Here is a 17,090-nt window from a genome sequence, read left to right on the forward strand (position 1 = left end):
TTCTAAAAACCAGTGAGAAAGAGATTGATAATCTAATTTTTTAAAAGGTTTTATTTTTAGAGAAGGAAAGACAAAGAGGAGAGAAACATCAATGTGTGGTTGCCTCTCACGTGCCCCCTACTGAGGACATGGCCTACAACCCAGACATTTGCCCTGACTGAGACGCAGACCAGCAACCCTTTGGTTTGCAGGTGAGCACTCAATCCACTGAGCCACACCAGCCAGGGCAATAATCTTAGCTTTAATGGATATTAATAGGTAACTCATAGAAAAGGAAATATAAATGGCTAACTAAAATTTTTTGTATGTTCTTTCTATTGCCGAACGGGGGACCTGGTCCTGAGCAGGTCTGCCCAGGCCCAGCTGGTAGTGTGTGGGTTATTGACGTTGTGCAGGAAAGATTTCATGAGTTCGGGTGCCAATGAGGGTATGTTTATTGAAGTTGGAAACAGTGAGACAAGAGAGAGCCTAGGGTAGAAGCAACAGGAGAGATCCTACACTGGGCTGCCTTAACTCACTGGGAAGTCAGATAAGCAGGGACCTTGGGGACAGATAGATTCAGGGGGTTAGCCTGGGATGAGATACCTCTGCAGCATCCAGTTTAGGAGAGGCATGCCTGTGGGGGAAAGAGAGAGGAAGAAGGCAATGGCTCCAGCTGCTCCCCAGGGGGAGAGCCATGCTGAGTCCTTTGTCTTAAGGCTTTTATCTCTCTCTTAAAGGCAGGAATTTTAGGGAAGTCAGAGTACTCATCAGTTTTCCAGGTGCGCCCTTTCAGGGTCAAGGTCTCTGATTGGTCAGTGCCAGGGCAGGGGGTCATTAGTCACTGTAGCTGGTCCTGGCGTTGCCCAGCTGGTTTTGCTTGTCTGGATCTGAAGCTGAAATACAACTGAGGCCTAGATGTTACCTCCAAGGAGGTGACCTTATAATCTGGCTATAAAATGCTTGGCCATTTTGTTCAGCTGTCTGTTCCCCCATTCCACTTGTCCTGGCTTCTCACGACCCTGCCTTCATTCATTTCTTCATTTGAGGAATGCAAATTAAAGCTGGAGAGACACTATTTTCCACTTGTCAGACTGGCTAAAACCAGAAAGCTCCATAACACATACAGAACTCACACACCAGTGGCTGGGACAACCGCACCAGCCTCCGCTCAGGAGAGCAGTTCAGCCAGATCCGCCGTGACTGCACACACACGGACTAGGAGTCGCGCTTCAGGGGACTCCCCTTGCGGGTGCAAGTGAAGAGCAACCCACAGAGCCATTCACTGCAGCAGTGGTTGCAGCTGCAAAGGATTAGAAAAAAACACAGTATCCCTTCATCAAAAGGGGCCTGGTTAAATAGATTATGGTACATCCATACATCCATGTAACCCCAAACAGGGAAGCTCTTTCGGTGGCTAGGGAACGCTTCAAAATATTCTTACGGGAAAAACACAAGAACACATGAGACACTGATGATAAAGTCAGCCTCTGGGGAGGGGAGGTGGGCAGCTGGGATGGGAGACTTCACTGTGTACTGCAGTGCCTTTTGAATTTTGAACCATGTGAAACATCAGTTATTCAGAAAAACAAAATTAAAAGACTTATACATGCTGAATCCTTCCTTGTTACTAAAATTTTGGCTTAGCTCCAGCTGAGTTACTGTACTCTCTCCTGCACGATATCTTGCCATACATGGCACTCTAGAGCAAAAACACAGGGACTGTGAGCCAGTGACTGCCCCTGGTGAGGCTTCTGCCCCTCTGCCAGTCCAGGCAGAGGGAAACCCTAGGTCAATCAGTCTGCACTTCCTCCCTCTGTCCACAGGGGGTGCTATGAGGCTTGCTGCTCTGGACACATGGCGGTGGCCTGGGGGAACACTCAGCCTGCTGACCAACAGGCAAAGATACGCAGCGACAAATGAGTAACATAAAATAGAAACTAATTTTATTTCTCTGAAAGAAGCAAATATCCATTGCTGGGGCAGCAACTTTGGCGACAGAGGCTGGTGGGAAAACAAGGAACAGCACAGGGGAAGAGCTGGGTCAGAGGAAGCACTAGGATCTCTCCAGGGCAGCCACCCCCCTGGTCTCCCTCCAACCCTGGGGCCTTGGGCCCTGGTCCCAGCCAGAGAACTATCCGGCACCAACGCTCTGCTTCCTTAGCCACCTCAGGCTATTTCCAGGCACAAGATCTTAAGACCAGCCATGTCCCAAACCAGTGTCCATGGTGAGGCCACAAGTCACATTCTGTCCGACACCCAAATGTCTGCCAGGGACTCCCTGGAGAAGGGCCAGCCCTGTGCTGGTCCACCTTGTGGTGTAGCCAACACATCCTCCTGGCCCAGGGTCAAACCTGGCTTTCCCGTCAGAAGGACTTGGGGGCACACTCCAGCCACAGGCCCTACCAGAGCGGATGAAGCCAGAGGCAGGCCAGCCACAGGGCCTGCTGAGGCCACCCCAGGCCTGCCTTCTCGGGGCAACTTCCTGCACCCGGGCTTGGGGCACTGTGAGCCGAACTGAAGTTGCAGGGGCAGTGCTGGGTGAGGAAGGGACAGGCAAGGCGGGGCTCCCGGCCTCCTGATGCCTTGGCCTCGCTCTGCCAGTAGGAACGGCGGGTGCGGCAGGTCCTCCAGGCCTGGGATGGGCATCTTCCCACCTGGTCAGATGGAGAGGCTCAAGTGATTCTTTCAGGGCAGACCTCCGGCTCTCCAGACATCTCAGCGCCTAGAGGGGAAACAACCAGAAAATCTCCCCATCAACAGGGCTGACGCAAGAGTATGGACTAACCAGTGTGGGAGGGCCTCTCTGTGACGGGCAAATTGGTTGAAAACTGGTAGTCCCAGGCAATGACTTTGGAACTTACATCCTGGGATACCTTTTTTCTTCACTTTAAAGAACTAAAAATAAGAGAACAGCAGGATTGTGTATTACAGCATCCAAGGGTGACAGGTTAGTAAAGCCTAAGTTTATTTGGATGCAAATTAGTAAGAACTTCCTAATGGTGTGTGCCAGACACTTGTGGTCAAGTGTGACAGATGCATCCCTCATTAAATCTTCTGATCACGTCTATGAGGCAGGCACTGCCACTCACACACATTGCAGATGAGGCCCTGACAGATCAGGATGCAGGCGTGAGCTGACGCTGTGCCTGAGCGGGCGCTGGGCCCCCACCTCCACTGTGGGCTGCCACAGTGGCCCAACTGCGCTGAACCCCCCATCCCACCAGCGCCTCTCCCAGAGTGAAGCTAGAACCTACCCATCTTACCACCTTTTGACTTGATAAAACCTTCATAAATGTATTTATACTACATATCACTATATCTTATTTATATAACTTATTGTTATATTTACACATATACTTCCATTATTAATAGGAAAGTAATAGAGTTTTTTGGTTAGACATTCCTTTAAAAAGGCATTAAAACTATTAAATGTTATTTTAAACTGAATTATGAAATGCAGAAGTGAGAAATACTTATTTAGGGCTGTGTATTTTTACTGATTGTGTGTTCAGAAAGAAACGAAAGGGGGGAGAGAGAAAGAGAGAGATCTGTTGATCAACTTATCGATGCCTTCACTGGTTGATTTTTGCACGTGCCCTGACCAGGGATCAAATCCGCAACCTTGGCGCAACAGGAGCACGCTCTCACCAAGAAAGCTGCCTGGCCAGGGCAGAAACATTTATTTAAATCACTGGGTCCTGAACTGCTGCTCCCTGGGAGCTGCTCAGGGCGCTGTGGAACCACAAAGGCTCCAAAGGCCTCTTCGACTCGTTAGTTCTATCTGAACCGTGTGGCCAGAAGTCTACATAAATGGGCTTAGGAGAAACTGTTTTCACCCCGCACTGTGTCCTGGGACCGGGGCCCCACTTTCCTCCTCCCAGCTGGGGAGCCTTTATCTCTTGGTTGTGTGTGACCTGCGGAGGTGCTGAGCTTCCCCCTAGAACGGTACACTCCAGGACACCCCGCGGGCACAGGGAGGTGACAGGGTGCGGGGCTCACTCACTTGTGGTGGACAGGGCCACAGGAGCCCAACAGGTGGCAGCCGGCTTGCTCCAGGTTCCAGTCGAACATCTCCAGCACTTTGTGGCACTCGCCTCTCGGCCGCAACCCCAACCCGAAGAGCTGCTCCACCTGAGGAGCAGAGGTGGTGCCATGGGACGCACGGGGCCACAGGGCACTAGCCAAGGGTGGGGGCAGAGGAGAACCAGAGAGGGGGAAGGAGTGGGAGGGGGCAGCAGAACCAGTCTTCAGGGGCCCTGCAAACCAGAGTGGGCAGGAGGTGGCGGTACCTTCAGATACTGGGCAGCCCTCTGTACGTTCCAGCTGTGGCTCTGCAGGGCCGCCTGGCACTCCTCTGTGGTCACCCCATGCACCATGGCCTGCAGCTGGGCACACCCACCCACCTGGTCAGCACCACTTGGGCCCACTCCTCTGGGGCCCTCAGGCTCGCTCCTGCCCCTCCTCCCCTGACAGCAAGGTCTGGTGCTTACCATCTGGATCTTATCTGTTGGCCGTCCAGCCTCTGGCCTGACCCCAGGGCAGCCCCTCTGTGACAGCCGAGCAGCGGCCCTCAAAGATGGTGGCCGGACCCCTGGGTTGCTGTTGTTGGTGGAGAAGTTGGCCTTGGGGTCTGGGGCAGCCTGGGGCATGGGTCGAACAGTGGCAGTGGGGGCGGCAGGGGCTGGGGTGCTGGGTGGGGGCAGCAGGGGCACAGGCAGGGGGGCCGGCTCTTCGGAGTTCTGTGCCTCCCTCAGGAAGCGCTGGTACCGGTCCAGGTAGGGTGGGCGCTCAGGCAGCAGGTAGTAGTGGGTGCTGCTGACCTTCTTGCCATCTCGGACGATGGGCAGGATGCAGGGACCAGCCCGTGGGCCAGGTGCCTGGATCACCTGTGGTGTGGCATACTTGGGGTCTGAGGCAAAGCTCTGGGTGGTGGGCATGGTCTTCCCAGGTGAACTTGAGAGCCGGGGTAGCAGCGGGGAGCTACCACGTGGCACCAGGGGGCTGGGGGTCCTTGACCCTTGAGGGGACAGGGGTTCCCGGGGAGGCACCCTGGGAGGGGAGGCAGGTCTAGGCCACCGCCCCATCTCTTCCTCGCCTGAGAGGACCGGAGACAGCTCACCACGTGGGCGTGTGGGCCTTGGGGGAATGGGCACCCTAGGGGGCACCTGGGGCTTGTCATCACCCACTGGACTGGGCGAGGGTGCCAGTGAGCCAGCTGGGACCTGCAGCTGCCGCATGCACTCTTGCTGCAGCGCCTGGAAGATCTCTGCAGTCTGGGCTGAGCTGGGGGGCTTGCTCCCACCCTGGGGCGGGAGGAACAAGTTGTCCTCCAGGGGAGGGAGGAGCCGCGCCTGCTCAGGCACAAAGGCGTAATTGGTCTCACCCTGGCTGGGCCCAGGAGAGACCCCTGCGCCCACTAGGGAGCTGTTGATGGAGCAGACCTCAAAGTCATCCTCATCTTGGGCCACATCGTCGTAGGCGGGAGGTGGTGGCAGTGGGCATGCATCCCAGTCCACCACAGGCGTGGGGTGCAGGGGCCGGGGCAGCGCCCTCGTGGGGCTCTGTGGTGGGGTCTTGTCCAACAAGGAGCAGGCGTCCATGGCCAACTGCGCCAGCGAGGGTGCGCAGGGCCGTGAGGAGGGGACCACGGGCTCCTCACTGAAGTCGATGAGTGTGACCTCACTGCCACTGCCACCACGGCCTGCCTTGGTGCAGGACACCCGGGCCGAGGGCTTCGCCAGCCACAACCCACGGGGCAGGCTTGGCTTCCTCAGGCCCAGCTTCTTGAAGTCACTGGATAGGGGGTCCTGGTCCTCGCTCACAGGGTCATAGGTTGGTTCTGCAATGGAGGGGAGACCCGCACAGAGAGGCAGGGTCAGGCAGGGGGACAGAAAGTGGGGTTGGGAAGAAAGCCAAGTGTCTCCCACCAACTCCCCAGGAGACCCCTCAGGTACTAAATTCTCAGTGCACAATGGCCCCACAGAAAGAGGAAGGCACAGCCTTCTCGATGCTGTCGGCCTTCTGCATGGGAAGGTGAACCCCAGCCTCCATCTCAGCTTGAGCAAATGACACCCCCACCCTCCTGCCTCTGACGCCCCTCCAACAACACAAGACCCCAAATGCCCCTGCCCCTAGTTAGTGACCCCTAGCGCCACCCCATTACAGCACACTATTAGTACAGGCAGGGGCAATGGGCAATTCCCCAGCCTTAAAAGAGCAACAGGAGCTCTTGACCCACCATCACAAAAGCCTGGCCTCTGCAGGTCCCAGAGTGAGGTAGGCCCAGCAGTGGTGGAGGGAGGCAGAAGCCCAAGGGTTTTTTTGTGTTTTTTTGGGGGGGGTGGGGGGGACTTGAAAGGAGAGGCGGGTATGCTAGGCCAGGTCAGCAGCAAAAGCTCACTGCCCCTCCCACCCAGGCAACCACCAGGGCTCTGTACCTTCCAGGAGAGGAATGAGAGGAGAGAGGGAGAGGGGCCGGGGGCCAAGGCACCGAGAGCAGCCCCACTTACTCTGAGTGAAGATGGCAGGTTGAGGTGGGCGAGGTGGAGGCTCCCCTGCAGAAGGGCCATGCAGAGAGCAGAGGGGAGCAGAGCAGGACAGAGAGAGGACAGGGGAGGCAGACAGGGGAGGCAGAGGGAAGAGCATGGACAGAGAGAGAGAGCACAGTGAGTAAGGGCGAGTGAATGTCTAAACCCAAGAGCAATGGGAAGCAATGGGGCGGGAGGATGGGGAAAACCATGTTCCGGAATGACAGGCCCAGGATCCAGGGGGTGGATGAGGCTCCTGGCCAAGCTGAAGCCCGTGGGGTGGTTTTGGCTTGGGAGAGGAGAGCAGGATTAGAGTGGGTGAGGAAGGCCAGGTTCTGAGCACGGCGGGGAGGAGGATGGAGAGAGCTCAGGCAGGCCAATGCAGGACTGACCAAAGATACCCACCTCGGCGGATACAGCTGCCTCTCATCTTCCACCCCACACCCAGCAGGAGCCTGACCCAACTGTCCCCCTGCTGTCCTGACCCAACCATCACAGAGCCAGAACAGCTGGCTCAGGGCTGACCCAAGACAGTACCCCGGGCAGCCAATGAATAAGAGGTTGCCAGGGAGCTGGGGGGCTTACTTTTCACCCTTCCCAGATGCTGGGTGGGCCGGGAGGTGCTCAGTTCCACGCTCAGCAGGTCAGGAGGGTCCATGGGATTTCCCAGATACAGTCTGTGGGGAGAGAACCAGTGTGCAGTGGTGGCAGTGAGGAAACCTCTGGGGAGATGCTGGGCCTGTCCCCTGGGGTCAGGCATCTGTGGGGTCACCTCGCCTAAGCCCCTTGCAGACATGGGTCTGAAGCACAAGACTGCTGACTCCCGGCAGCTCCCTTCTGTAGAGCCAAGCCGTAACCAGGGGAGGGCACTGCGGAGAGAGGGCAGAGCAAGGACTCCTGGCTACAAGTCAAACGTCTAGGCGGTAGGGGCTCCAAGAACACCCTACAAGGGCAGAGCTGGCCCTCTGCAACCCCCACGGTGCCCCTGCCCCAACCCACGGCCAGCAGCCACCTGCTGGCACACTCTCGCCTCTCCTGCCAGGCCCAGAGGCATCCGGCTACACTCCCGGGTCAGGGTGGGCAGGAGACATCCTTCTGCCCCACTGCCTGGGGTGGGGCCACCTGCCCTGCTCCTGGTTCACCCTCAACCCCTGTGCTGACTGTCTAGATCTGGGACTTAGTCACTGGGGCTGACTAAAGTCTGGAGGAATGGGGCGGGGCTGGCCACAGCCGGCGGCGGCAGGGCAGAGGCCGCCCAGCTTCCCTCTGGAGGGCGTCTGCTCTGCTGCCCTGACTCTCTCGAGCCCTCACCTGGCTCTTGTGAACAAGAGCCACACACAGGCTGCCCTCCCAGAGCTTAGCGCTCTGGTGTGTGGGAGCGTGGGAGCAGGGAGGTGAAGGACCTGCGTCACCATGTCACTCAGGGCAGAAACATGTGTCAGAAGTCAGAGGAGCAAGGGCTGCTGAGAACAGGGGCCTGCAGAGAGGGCCAGCAGAGAGGCATGAAGCCTGGCCTGAGGAGCTTCCAGGTAGAACTCTGGGGCAGTGCACGCAGAAAGTGACTGAGTCTTCTCTCTGTCCTCCCCAGATGCCCCCCAGTGACCTTGTCCTTTCACTTAAAGGAGACTGGAACCACCCCCCATCCCGGCTGCCCCCGGTACGGAGTGAGAGGTAGGCAAAGTGCTGAGCTGCTGCCTAACATTAGCTCCGAAGTTTCCCCACAGAGACTGCTCTTGGGGTCTTGGACCCCTGGGCCCGACCCAGTAAGTTCCCATGTCCCGAACTCCCTCCTACCAGGAGAAGGGAAACTGACACTCAAATGTTGGTGGCCGTGAGAAAAGCTTTCCTACTGAACTGCTTCCACAGGCCCCTGCTCAAGCCCCCCTTCTCAAGGCCAGTGTGTGGGGCTCATGCTGTAGCCCCTCGGGTCTTTCCACCACAGAGCAGTGTGAGTCCCTCCTCTGAAGCTCCCAGCCTGGTTCTGCCTACAGGGAACACTGCTGGGCAGTGAGCGACCCTCCACCCCATGGCTGTATCGGGGGCCTTGGAAGCCTGAGAGAAGCTGCGTGCCCAGGGAGGGACTGGGGGCCAGGAGCCCCAGGTGGGGCCTCGCCCAGTACTCACTCATCAATCTTGTCGGGGAAGCCCCAGCAGTGGCGGGGGTCACTGTCGCCGTGCCCCGTGTGAATGAAGCTATTCTGCAGAGGCTGGCTGATGTCCTGGGCCGACAGGCCAGCCACAGAGGTCACCACATTTCGAGGAAAGGGCCCCACACACAGCGTCCGTGTGTTCTGCCCACGCCACCAGTAATTTTCAGCCCTGCCCAACAGAGATGACATGGTAAACGCCAGGGTGTGGTAGGACGGCCCCACGGAGTAGCACTCTTTCCATACCAAGATCTTTGACTATGATGTCTAACTACCTTAGGAGAAAGAAACAGGAGGGTTAGGGCCCAGGATGAGGCTGCTCTGCCACCAGCTTGCCTCCTCCCAGCAGCCCCTATGATTGTTCCCCCAGTACAGGGCCCCGCTCTTTGCATACCGCCTTACTCTAAGCTACCTACGTAGGTCAGACAGCTTTTCCTCACGTTTACAAAAACGAAACAGGTTCAAACAAGTGACATGACTTGTCTACAGTTACCAGAAAGGTCACAGAAGACCCAGGATTCAAATCTAGTTGTCAATCTGTAAAGCCAGCGCCCTTCTCACAATATCACCTCATCATCTCCTCCCCTGGCAAAGCCTGGGCCCCAGTCCTTTGCTGGCCACCTGACTGCACTCTTCGGCCCAGTTCCAAGAGTTCTGAGCTCCAAGGGCCCGAGGGAGCACCACAGCTTTAGCACTGGGTGTGAGGCCAAGCCTTCCAACCACATGCAGCTCTTCACATGTTTGGAAGCACTTGGGGCAACCCGCGACTTCCTGTCACCAGTGTGTGTATCTCCAGTGTCTTCCAGTAGCGCCTGGCAGGGCTGTGGGACCCTCGCCCTGGCACCATCCCCCTCCTTGAGAGGAGCTTGCCTCCCGTCTCAAACAAGGTGTCCAGGAGGGAACACAGCCTCCCAGTGTGGCTGGGCCAGCTGCACCTTGATCTGACCTCAGACACAAAACCTGTTAGGCAGCCTAAGCCCCCTGGGGTGGGGGTGGGGGAAGGGGCAGGGGGGCAAAAAGAACAGAGCGCCCTCCTGGACCCTGCAAACGCCAATAGGCCAGCAGGCCATGAGGCTCCTGCATCGGCTGCTGGGATCACTCACCCGGATGACAAGGGCAGAATCTGAGCTAAGGCAAAGGTGGTGACAGCCACATGCTGCTGTGGACACATGTGACACCAAGCTGCACACTCTCACTGTCAGTCCCCAACCTGCATGTCTGCTGTCCACAGCCAGGAGTGTAAAGAAAACTGCAGCTGGACTGGAGAGACTGGAGGCTGAGAGGAGGCAGTGAGGCCGAGAACCTGGACCCTCTGATGTGAGGTGATGCGACCCACTGGGGCAGCGTGAGCCCCAAACAGCCTCTTCTAGAGACCAGAAGTCAAACCCCATGAGCACAGCAGCCCTTGGGAACCCAAGAGGTGAGCTGAGGGAGGGATAGGAACCCAGCCTTCTTATAAACAAGGCAACTGACCAGCCCACCACAGACACAGCAACCCTGAGATTACCACCCTCTGGGTGGGAAGGGCAGGAAAGGAAGGAAGAAGTGAGGACAACACCCAGGAAGGGGAAAAGCCCATCCAAAAATAGCAGGGCCACTGCAAGGAGAAAAGTGCTCCCCCAGCCCCATCCCAGGGCAGGCTGAGGTTGAGGACCTCTGTGAGGAGGTTGGGGAGGCACGCCTGACAATGGGGACCCTGCTGCTGCTCTCCCCCAACACTCGCAGCCTCCCTGGGTTCTTTGTGCCCCGCCACGGAACCGGCTCGACACCAGCCCCAGGGCTAAGCGCCGGACTCTGCTCCCTACACCTCTTCAGAGGTGCTCATTAACCTGGTGAGAAACACAGCTGAGGTGGAGAAGCAGCGCAGAGTAGAATGGACTCATGTCCAAGGCCATGACCATGCCCTCCTTGGGTGGACCCTGAGCAAAGCCAGACTGCCAGGAGGTCACTCTCCCTGCTCCTTTCCCTTTGCCAACACAGCCAAGCTCCTTCATAAGAGCCTGATTCGGACTCACTTCTGAGAGCAAGAGGGGACACCAAGCCCACCTCCCTTCATTGCAGGTACGCTGGGGTCCTGGCACCACTTATCAAAAACACCTTGCTCCTGCGAGGGGCAGTCAGAGCACAGAATGTGTGTGAGAGAAAGAAGCCCCTTGGGAATCGCACCCCAAGCACATCGGCCCGACAAGGCTCAAATGCGATCCTGAGAGAGCCAATGAGTTGGCCAGCGCTGCATCACACTGCCCGCTGGTGTCCCTCCGAAACAGGGGGGCTGAATAGGGCTGAGGTACTGGTAGCCCAGAGAGGACCACGCCCGTCCTTCCCCATCCACCAACAAGCCAGAGTCTCCACACCAACACCACCAGGGCTGGGCCCACCAGGCCATCTGGCAGTCACTACAGCACAGACAGACAGACACAGGCACTGGGGGACGGACGGGGGGCGCAGGGGGAGTTCCCAGGAGAGTGAAAAAAGGGCCCAGTACCTCCAGCAACAATTTTCCACTTCCTGCTTCCTGTCGGCATCCTGGGACTAGCAAAATGCAAAGCAGCAACTGGGAAACCGAGGTCTGGGCTAAGAACTTCCTAAGGTGGCCCCAGCTCTACTGGGAACCAGCCTCTGAAATCTCAGCCCCTTGTCCCTGTTCTGGCCTAAGGTGGTCCAGAAATGGCTGACAAATGTTTAAACATTCTGCTCAAAACACCACCCCACCCACCTCTTTCTGGGTGTCCCAGGAGCCCCTGGCCCCGAGGAACAACAAAGACCCTCGCTTCCCCTGCCCCACCCACAACAAGAATCAGAGGCTCCAGGGACCAGGTCAGGCCAAGGATCTGCACGAGGATTCCAAAACCTCTGCCCACTCCTCCAATCCTGTAAACACAGAATATAAAAGTGCTGCCAGCCCTCTCAACCTCCAAATAAGACCCCCTGGAAAAGAACAGTCACCTTCTGTTCAAGTCCAGACCAAGCCTCATGAGTACGGCTGACGGAACATCAATGTGCCCGGTGCCCAGAGAAGCACCGAACCTGCAGAATCAGTCAGAGCCGAGGCAAGGGGGTTCCCAGACTCTGGACTAGGAAACAGACACTGGAGACAGCTTCTGTCAGAAGTAATCCAAGACTCACAGAAAAGGGCAGATATGGAGAGCTGAGAGCCTGGCTATGAGGAGACAGAAAAAGAGCCAGCAACCCACACATAATCGCAGACCCAAAGGAACATACACACACGCAGAGCGCATCCACTCAGATGCACGGAAACAGAGTCAGCCAAACAGAGACATTCGGGCACCAAGAAAACAAGAGGGCCAAGTCAAAGCTCTGGTACTACTGACACGAGAACCACCCCCAAAGCCCACCAGCTGTCATGGTCTCCTGTCTCTCACCTCCCACCTCCTGAGAGGCTCCAGGGACTGTGGTCCCAGTGGGCTCCGGCCCTGGAGGAGGGGCCCGCACTGGTGGACAGCAGGGAGCCTGTGACAGAAGGGCGGGGCAGGGCATGCCCGCAGCCACCTCCTGGGAAGAGCGACCCCAGACACCTCCCTTACCCCTCCCCCCACCTTGTTCCAGAGGTGATCCAGGGCGCCAGCTTGGGACACACGCCTTAGAAACACAAGGAGCTCCTGAGTCATCCACCGGGGAACACTGGGCCCTGGCACACAGAACCCCACTGGGAGCAAGGAATAGGAGAAGGAAGGGAGGCCCAGCTGGGGACGGTGGGCACAAAGGGATCAGGGTCCTAAACTCCTGGAGGTGGGAACAGCTGCAGGCCCCAACTTCTGGCCTGCAGTCCTGCCACGTACCTCTAGAGGGGCCCTCACCCTAATCTTCCCATTTCCAGGATGTCTTCCGAAGTGCCAGGCCGGCAGTGCCTTCCCTGGCCCCTCAGCTCCGAATCACAGACTATATTCCTTCCTGTCCCACAGGCCTCTATCCTAGCAGCTTTCTGCTTGCACCCACTGCCACTGACTTGTTGGTACGTGATTCTTATTCCCACACGTTGTGCCCCAAAGCAAGGGGAGCCCTGGCCTAGGGAAGAGGTGCTGGGGCCACGGCAGGTGCAGGCCACGTTCCTCCACAACCAGCCCGGGGCCCAGCACCCACCTCATCACTGACTCAAGAGGCTCTCTAAGTCACCAAGCCCCCATTCAGCACAAGGTCTAACCAAAGGCTCAGACCCCCAAACCCGAGGTCGTCCAGGGAGAAAGGGCTCTGCTGGAAAATAGCCCCTGCCCCCCCCCCCCCCGCCCACTGCCTGGCTCTGAATCAGAGCAGTTCGGACCACAGGGAATTTCCTCTGCCTCCCTCCCTGCCTGGTTATCCATGGTCACCACTGACCCCAACAGCACCTCAAGCCTGCCCTGCCCCAACCAGTTCCTCAGACACCCTGAGGTTCAGATTACAGAGGGTGGGGTGAACACTGGGTGGGGCTCCAGGGCAAGAACCACTGTGGCTGGAAGTAGATGGGATGCAGGAGATGCTGCCCACAGGCCGACACACACGTGGCCAGGTGTGAAGGGGAGGAAAGGACCAGGAAGAGAAGGAAGCCTGAGGGCAGAGGCCAGGGTGAGAGGCCCAGCTGAGGACGGAGGGGAGCCCTGGGAGGAAGCAGTGAGGGGCTCAGTGGAAGGGGGGAGGCTGCTGGGAAGAAGGGCGGCTGCTTTGGGGCACAAAAACGCACCCAGATGTGTAGTTACAGAGTTCGTATCCTGGGAGGAGGTGGGAAGAGAAGGGCAGGGGGAGGACTAGAAGAGGATGTTTAGGAGTTCCAAGTCTCCAGTTGTGGCCCCAAGGCCTGGCTGTCTCAGCACAAAGGCAGTTTGGCCCTGACCCACACAGCCAAGGGTGGAGCCCAGTGTGAAAAGGGTGATGGAGGCGGCACTAGGCAGGGAGAATCCCTCTGAGCGACACACCTACATACTTGACCCCAGTCAGGTGCAGACCCAGGCCAGTCCTCCCGTCGCTGCCCAGCTCAGGCCCACGAGAGCCTGTGTGCTGCCATGGGGACCATGGAGGTGGCCCCTCTACCCTGTACCCTTCAAGGCAGTGCGGGGGCAGCCCCCTTGCTCCCTACCTGCCTTCGATGACAGTGATGACATCATTCATCTGGATATGCAGCTTATCTGGTTCCTCAAAGTCCTGAAGGGCCCGCATGTCGGTGGGCTGGGCCTGAGGGTAGAGACAGGTCACTCCCCTCTCTGGGGCTGACCCTCGCTTGGACACCCAACCCCCCCAGGCAGACCTGCCCTTACTTCCAGCAGGAAGTCCCGCAGGGCCACAAAGGTGGGTCTGTCCTCTGGTTTGTGAGCCCAGCACTGTACCATGACATTATAGATGTCCTGGGGGCAGTCTTCGGGCCGGGGAAGACGCTCCCCTTCCTTGTCAATCTTATGCAGGATCTGGAGAGGGAGTGCAGTTTGAAGACAAGCAGAGCACCCAGGGCTTCACTTCCCACCCTCTCTCCATCCCATGGAACAATTGGAGCTTTGGGCTGCCGTGCCTGCAACCCCAAAAAAGAGGTCTTCTGAGGGCCGGGCCTAGCCCCAGGCCTAGCCCCAGGCCTCAGACTCCACCCCCAGGTCGGGGCCTCCAACAGGGGCTGTGGCAAGGGCTAAGAATGGGAGCAAGCCCCACCCATCCTTCTCCTGACCACTAGAGGCCCTTCTCCCTTCTCTTTGCTTAGCGCTAGGAGAGGTCACACAGACACAGAGCCTGGGGGACAAGACTCTAGCAAACAAAAGCCAGTTCTGACAGGGCCAGGTTGGGAGCCAGGAATCAAAGCAGCCCCCACCCGCCCTGTAAGGAGCACATCTCCAGCCCCTCACCTGACTGCCATTAAGGCCAATCCAGGGCTCCTGGCCGTAGGTGAACATCTCCCACAGTGTCACCCCAAACATCCAGGTGTCACTGGCATGGGAGAAGGTGCGTGTCTTCAGGCTCTCAGGAGCACACCTGGCAGAGGCAGGGGTCAAACAGAAGCTCTCAAAGCACCCCTACCCACATCAGCCCCAAAGGACACAAAATGCTCATTCAATAAGCACACTGTTGCCCCATGTGCCAGGCTCAACAGCAGGTACTAGGAAGGGCGGGTGTCTCGATAAGGGGGTACACAGACTTGGAGAAAACCATCAATGCTCAGGTCTTTGACCCACATGCGGCCTGGAGTGGAAGAGGGTGAAGCTGCCAGGTCAGGAAAGCAGGGAAAGGAAGAAGGTCGGAGGCTCTAGGAGGGGAGAGGGACAGAGCTCAGCCTGTTCTCTAATTGAGGTGGGAGGATGACCATTTCCAGATTTCGGGAAGGATACTTAAGCATCTGGGTCATTTCAGCAGGAAGGTGTGGGTGGGAAATTTGGATAGGGCCTGGAGAGAACCAAAATGGGTGGAAACAGTCACACTGGCTTTATCCAAATGTCTGCACACTCCCTCTTGGGTGAGGAGAACAAATGTCACCACAGTGAAGCTGGCAAAGGAGTACTCCAAGGGGCTGGGGCGCAGACTGAGGAGGAAGCCACTCTGTATGAAGAATCAAAGGATCTCTCATGGGAATGGAGAGCTAGCCCTGCCCCTCAAAGGCGGGTGGAGTCCAAGAAAGTCACTCAAGATCTCTAAGTCTCATATTCCTCATCTGTGAAATGGAAATAACAATAAAAATTTGCTCACTTCACAGAGTTGTTTTCAGGGGGCTGCATAAAAACCTTATAATTTACCATCCAAACCAGGATGCTTGATTATGAAAGGAGGTGCTATTAATTACCCCAGGACGACAGGCATAATCTAGGGTGTCTGGTCCCCTGGGTATAAATAAAGTCTCTTACTTGGAAGGGTGACCATACATCCTGGATGAGAAGGGTTTTCTGGCAAGCTGAACTGGACAGGCTTCTTACTCCCTGACCACACTTCTCTGGGTGCCTTCGACAGCAGAGGACCGCTTTGTGGGCAGGTGAACACTCCTGCTCACAGCCGACAAAGCCCAGCCCGGCCTGGCCTTGCCTGCCACCAGCTCTACCGGAAACATGCTCACCAACCAGTCTCTGCCTGGCTAACTTCTCCAGATACTGCAAGAGCTTAACGCTGAGTTGTCCAGGAAGCCTTCATGAGTCCCCACGCACACTGACCCCCATGTATTCTAGTGCCTGGCCTGTGAGAATTCCTGGATGAATGAGTGAATAAATGGGAACACAAGAAGGGCACCTCAGGCCTGGAAAACACAAGGGCTGCTGTGGGTATAAAGACCTCAGATACTCTGAGGCTAGGAGTACAGGGGGACCAGCGTGGGGTCCAGGCCCTGGGAGCCGGCAGCACCTGCCCCTCACCAGGCGAAGGGCACCTTGCGATGCTCCTGCATAACGTAGTGGTCGTCGTTCTGGGGTAGTGCTCGCATTAGCCCGAAGTCCCCAATCTTGACCAGGTCACGGGTGGCCAACAGCAGATTGCGTGCAGCCAGGTCACGATGAATAAAGCGCTTGGACTCCAGGTAGCCCATGCCCTCAGCCACCTGCACGGCATAGCGGCTCAGAGTACCCAGAAGGAAGTGGCCCTGGTGCTTGCGAAGCCGGTCCAACAACGATCCCAAAGGCGCCAGCTCTGTCACCTGAGGCCATGGGGGTGGGAGGAATTAGCATGACTGAGCCCTGCCCCTCCCTCAGCACCCCATGCCGGGCTCCCAGTCCTCTTCTGAAGACCTGCCAGGTCAAGCTCCACGCTCCTTCCTGGCCTTCCCTCTGGGGACCTCCAGGAGTCCTGCAGCTTCCCAAGCCTCTCCCTCTAAGCAACGTGAAAAACTGGGGCCCAGAAAAGCAACCCAAAGAGCCTCATGTTAGAAATTCCAAACATTAAACTCAAGGAGCAGCTTCTCCCATAGGTATAAGTCTACCAGTGACACAAGGAAAATGCAGAGATGGACACGGGCTCTAATGAACCCGGTCAGTACGGGGCTAGGCCCCTGTGAGCTTCTTTGTCACATCAGGTAGGGGACCAAAGCAGGATCTGGGGGACCTCTGACCTTCGTCAGGATGAAGGGAGTCACCACAGCACAGGCAGGAGAGGAGGTGGACCTGGGTCCCAGAGGCTGCAGGCCCCTCCCACACGTGGTGCTCACCATCTTCATGGGTGGCGTGAGCACCACACCGTAGAGGCGAATGAGGTTCCGGTGGTCAAGCGAGTGCATGGCGTTGACCTCCCGGATGAAGTCGTCCATGGCCTCCGGCTGGCTCAGCACATCTGGCTTCAGGCACTTCACAGCCACGTTCACCTGCCCAGAACGGAGACTGCGGGGAGTCAGGACAGGCCCCAGTCCCCAACACTGAGCCAACCTGCTCCTTCGTCCAACTCAGCTCAAAATCACAGCTTCAGATCTGCTTATCTCGGTGGGTGAGCACGTCACGGGTTCCTTGGCCCGGCTGGGGAAGGGCAGCTTGTGACCCCCAGAGGCTATCAG

At 57.4% G+C, this 17,090-nt stretch overlaps 1 protein-coding gene across 11 annotated transcripts in view; it reads right to left on the reverse strand.

Annotated features, from left to right (window-relative positions):
• Nucleotides 1-1,903: 1,903 nt before the first annotated feature.
• The window catches only part of TNK2 (tyrosine kinase non receptor 2), a 39,704-nt gene continuing 24,517 nt past the window's right edge, over nucleotides 1,904-17,090 (reverse strand). For 9 of the 11 annotated variants that reach the window (XM_045851039.1, XM_045851041.1, XM_045851042.1 and 6 more), the window contains 12 exons: nucleotides 16,752-16,904; nucleotides 15,967-16,244; nucleotides 14,479-14,605; nucleotides 13,906-14,052; nucleotides 13,728-13,822; nucleotides 8,634-8,828; nucleotides 7,095-7,186; nucleotides 6,492-6,536; nucleotides 4,473-5,821; nucleotides 4,272-4,367; nucleotides 3,986-4,113; nucleotides 1,904-2,704 (listed from right to left, as the gene is read on the reverse strand). In XM_045851039.1, coding sequence (XP_045706995.1) covers nucleotides 2,698-2,704; nucleotides 3,986-4,113; nucleotides 4,272-4,367; nucleotides 4,473-5,821; nucleotides 6,492-6,536; nucleotides 7,095-7,186; nucleotides 8,634-8,828; nucleotides 13,728-13,822; nucleotides 13,906-14,052; nucleotides 14,479-14,605; nucleotides 15,967-16,244; nucleotides 16,752-16,904 — 2,712 coding nt within the window. In that variant the 3' untranslated portion in view covers nucleotides 1,904-2,697. The remainder of the gene's footprint in view (nucleotides 2,705-3,985; nucleotides 4,114-4,271; nucleotides 4,368-4,472; nucleotides 5,822-6,491; nucleotides 6,537-7,094; nucleotides 7,187-8,633; nucleotides 8,829-13,727; nucleotides 13,823-13,905; nucleotides 14,053-14,478; nucleotides 14,606-15,966; nucleotides 16,245-16,751; nucleotides 16,905-17,090) is intronic. The other 2 variants (XM_045851047.1, XM_045851037.1) reach the window with 2 other exon arrangements.

This window comes from Phyllostomus hastatus, unplaced genomic scaffold, assembly GCF_019186645.2.
Source record: "Phyllostomus hastatus isolate PE091 unplaced genomic scaffold, TTU_PhHast_1.1 phas_contig_86, whole genome shotgun sequence".
In the NCBI taxonomy this organism is placed as follows: Eukaryota; Metazoa; Chordata; class Mammalia; order Chiroptera; family Phyllostomidae; genus Phyllostomus; species Phyllostomus hastatus.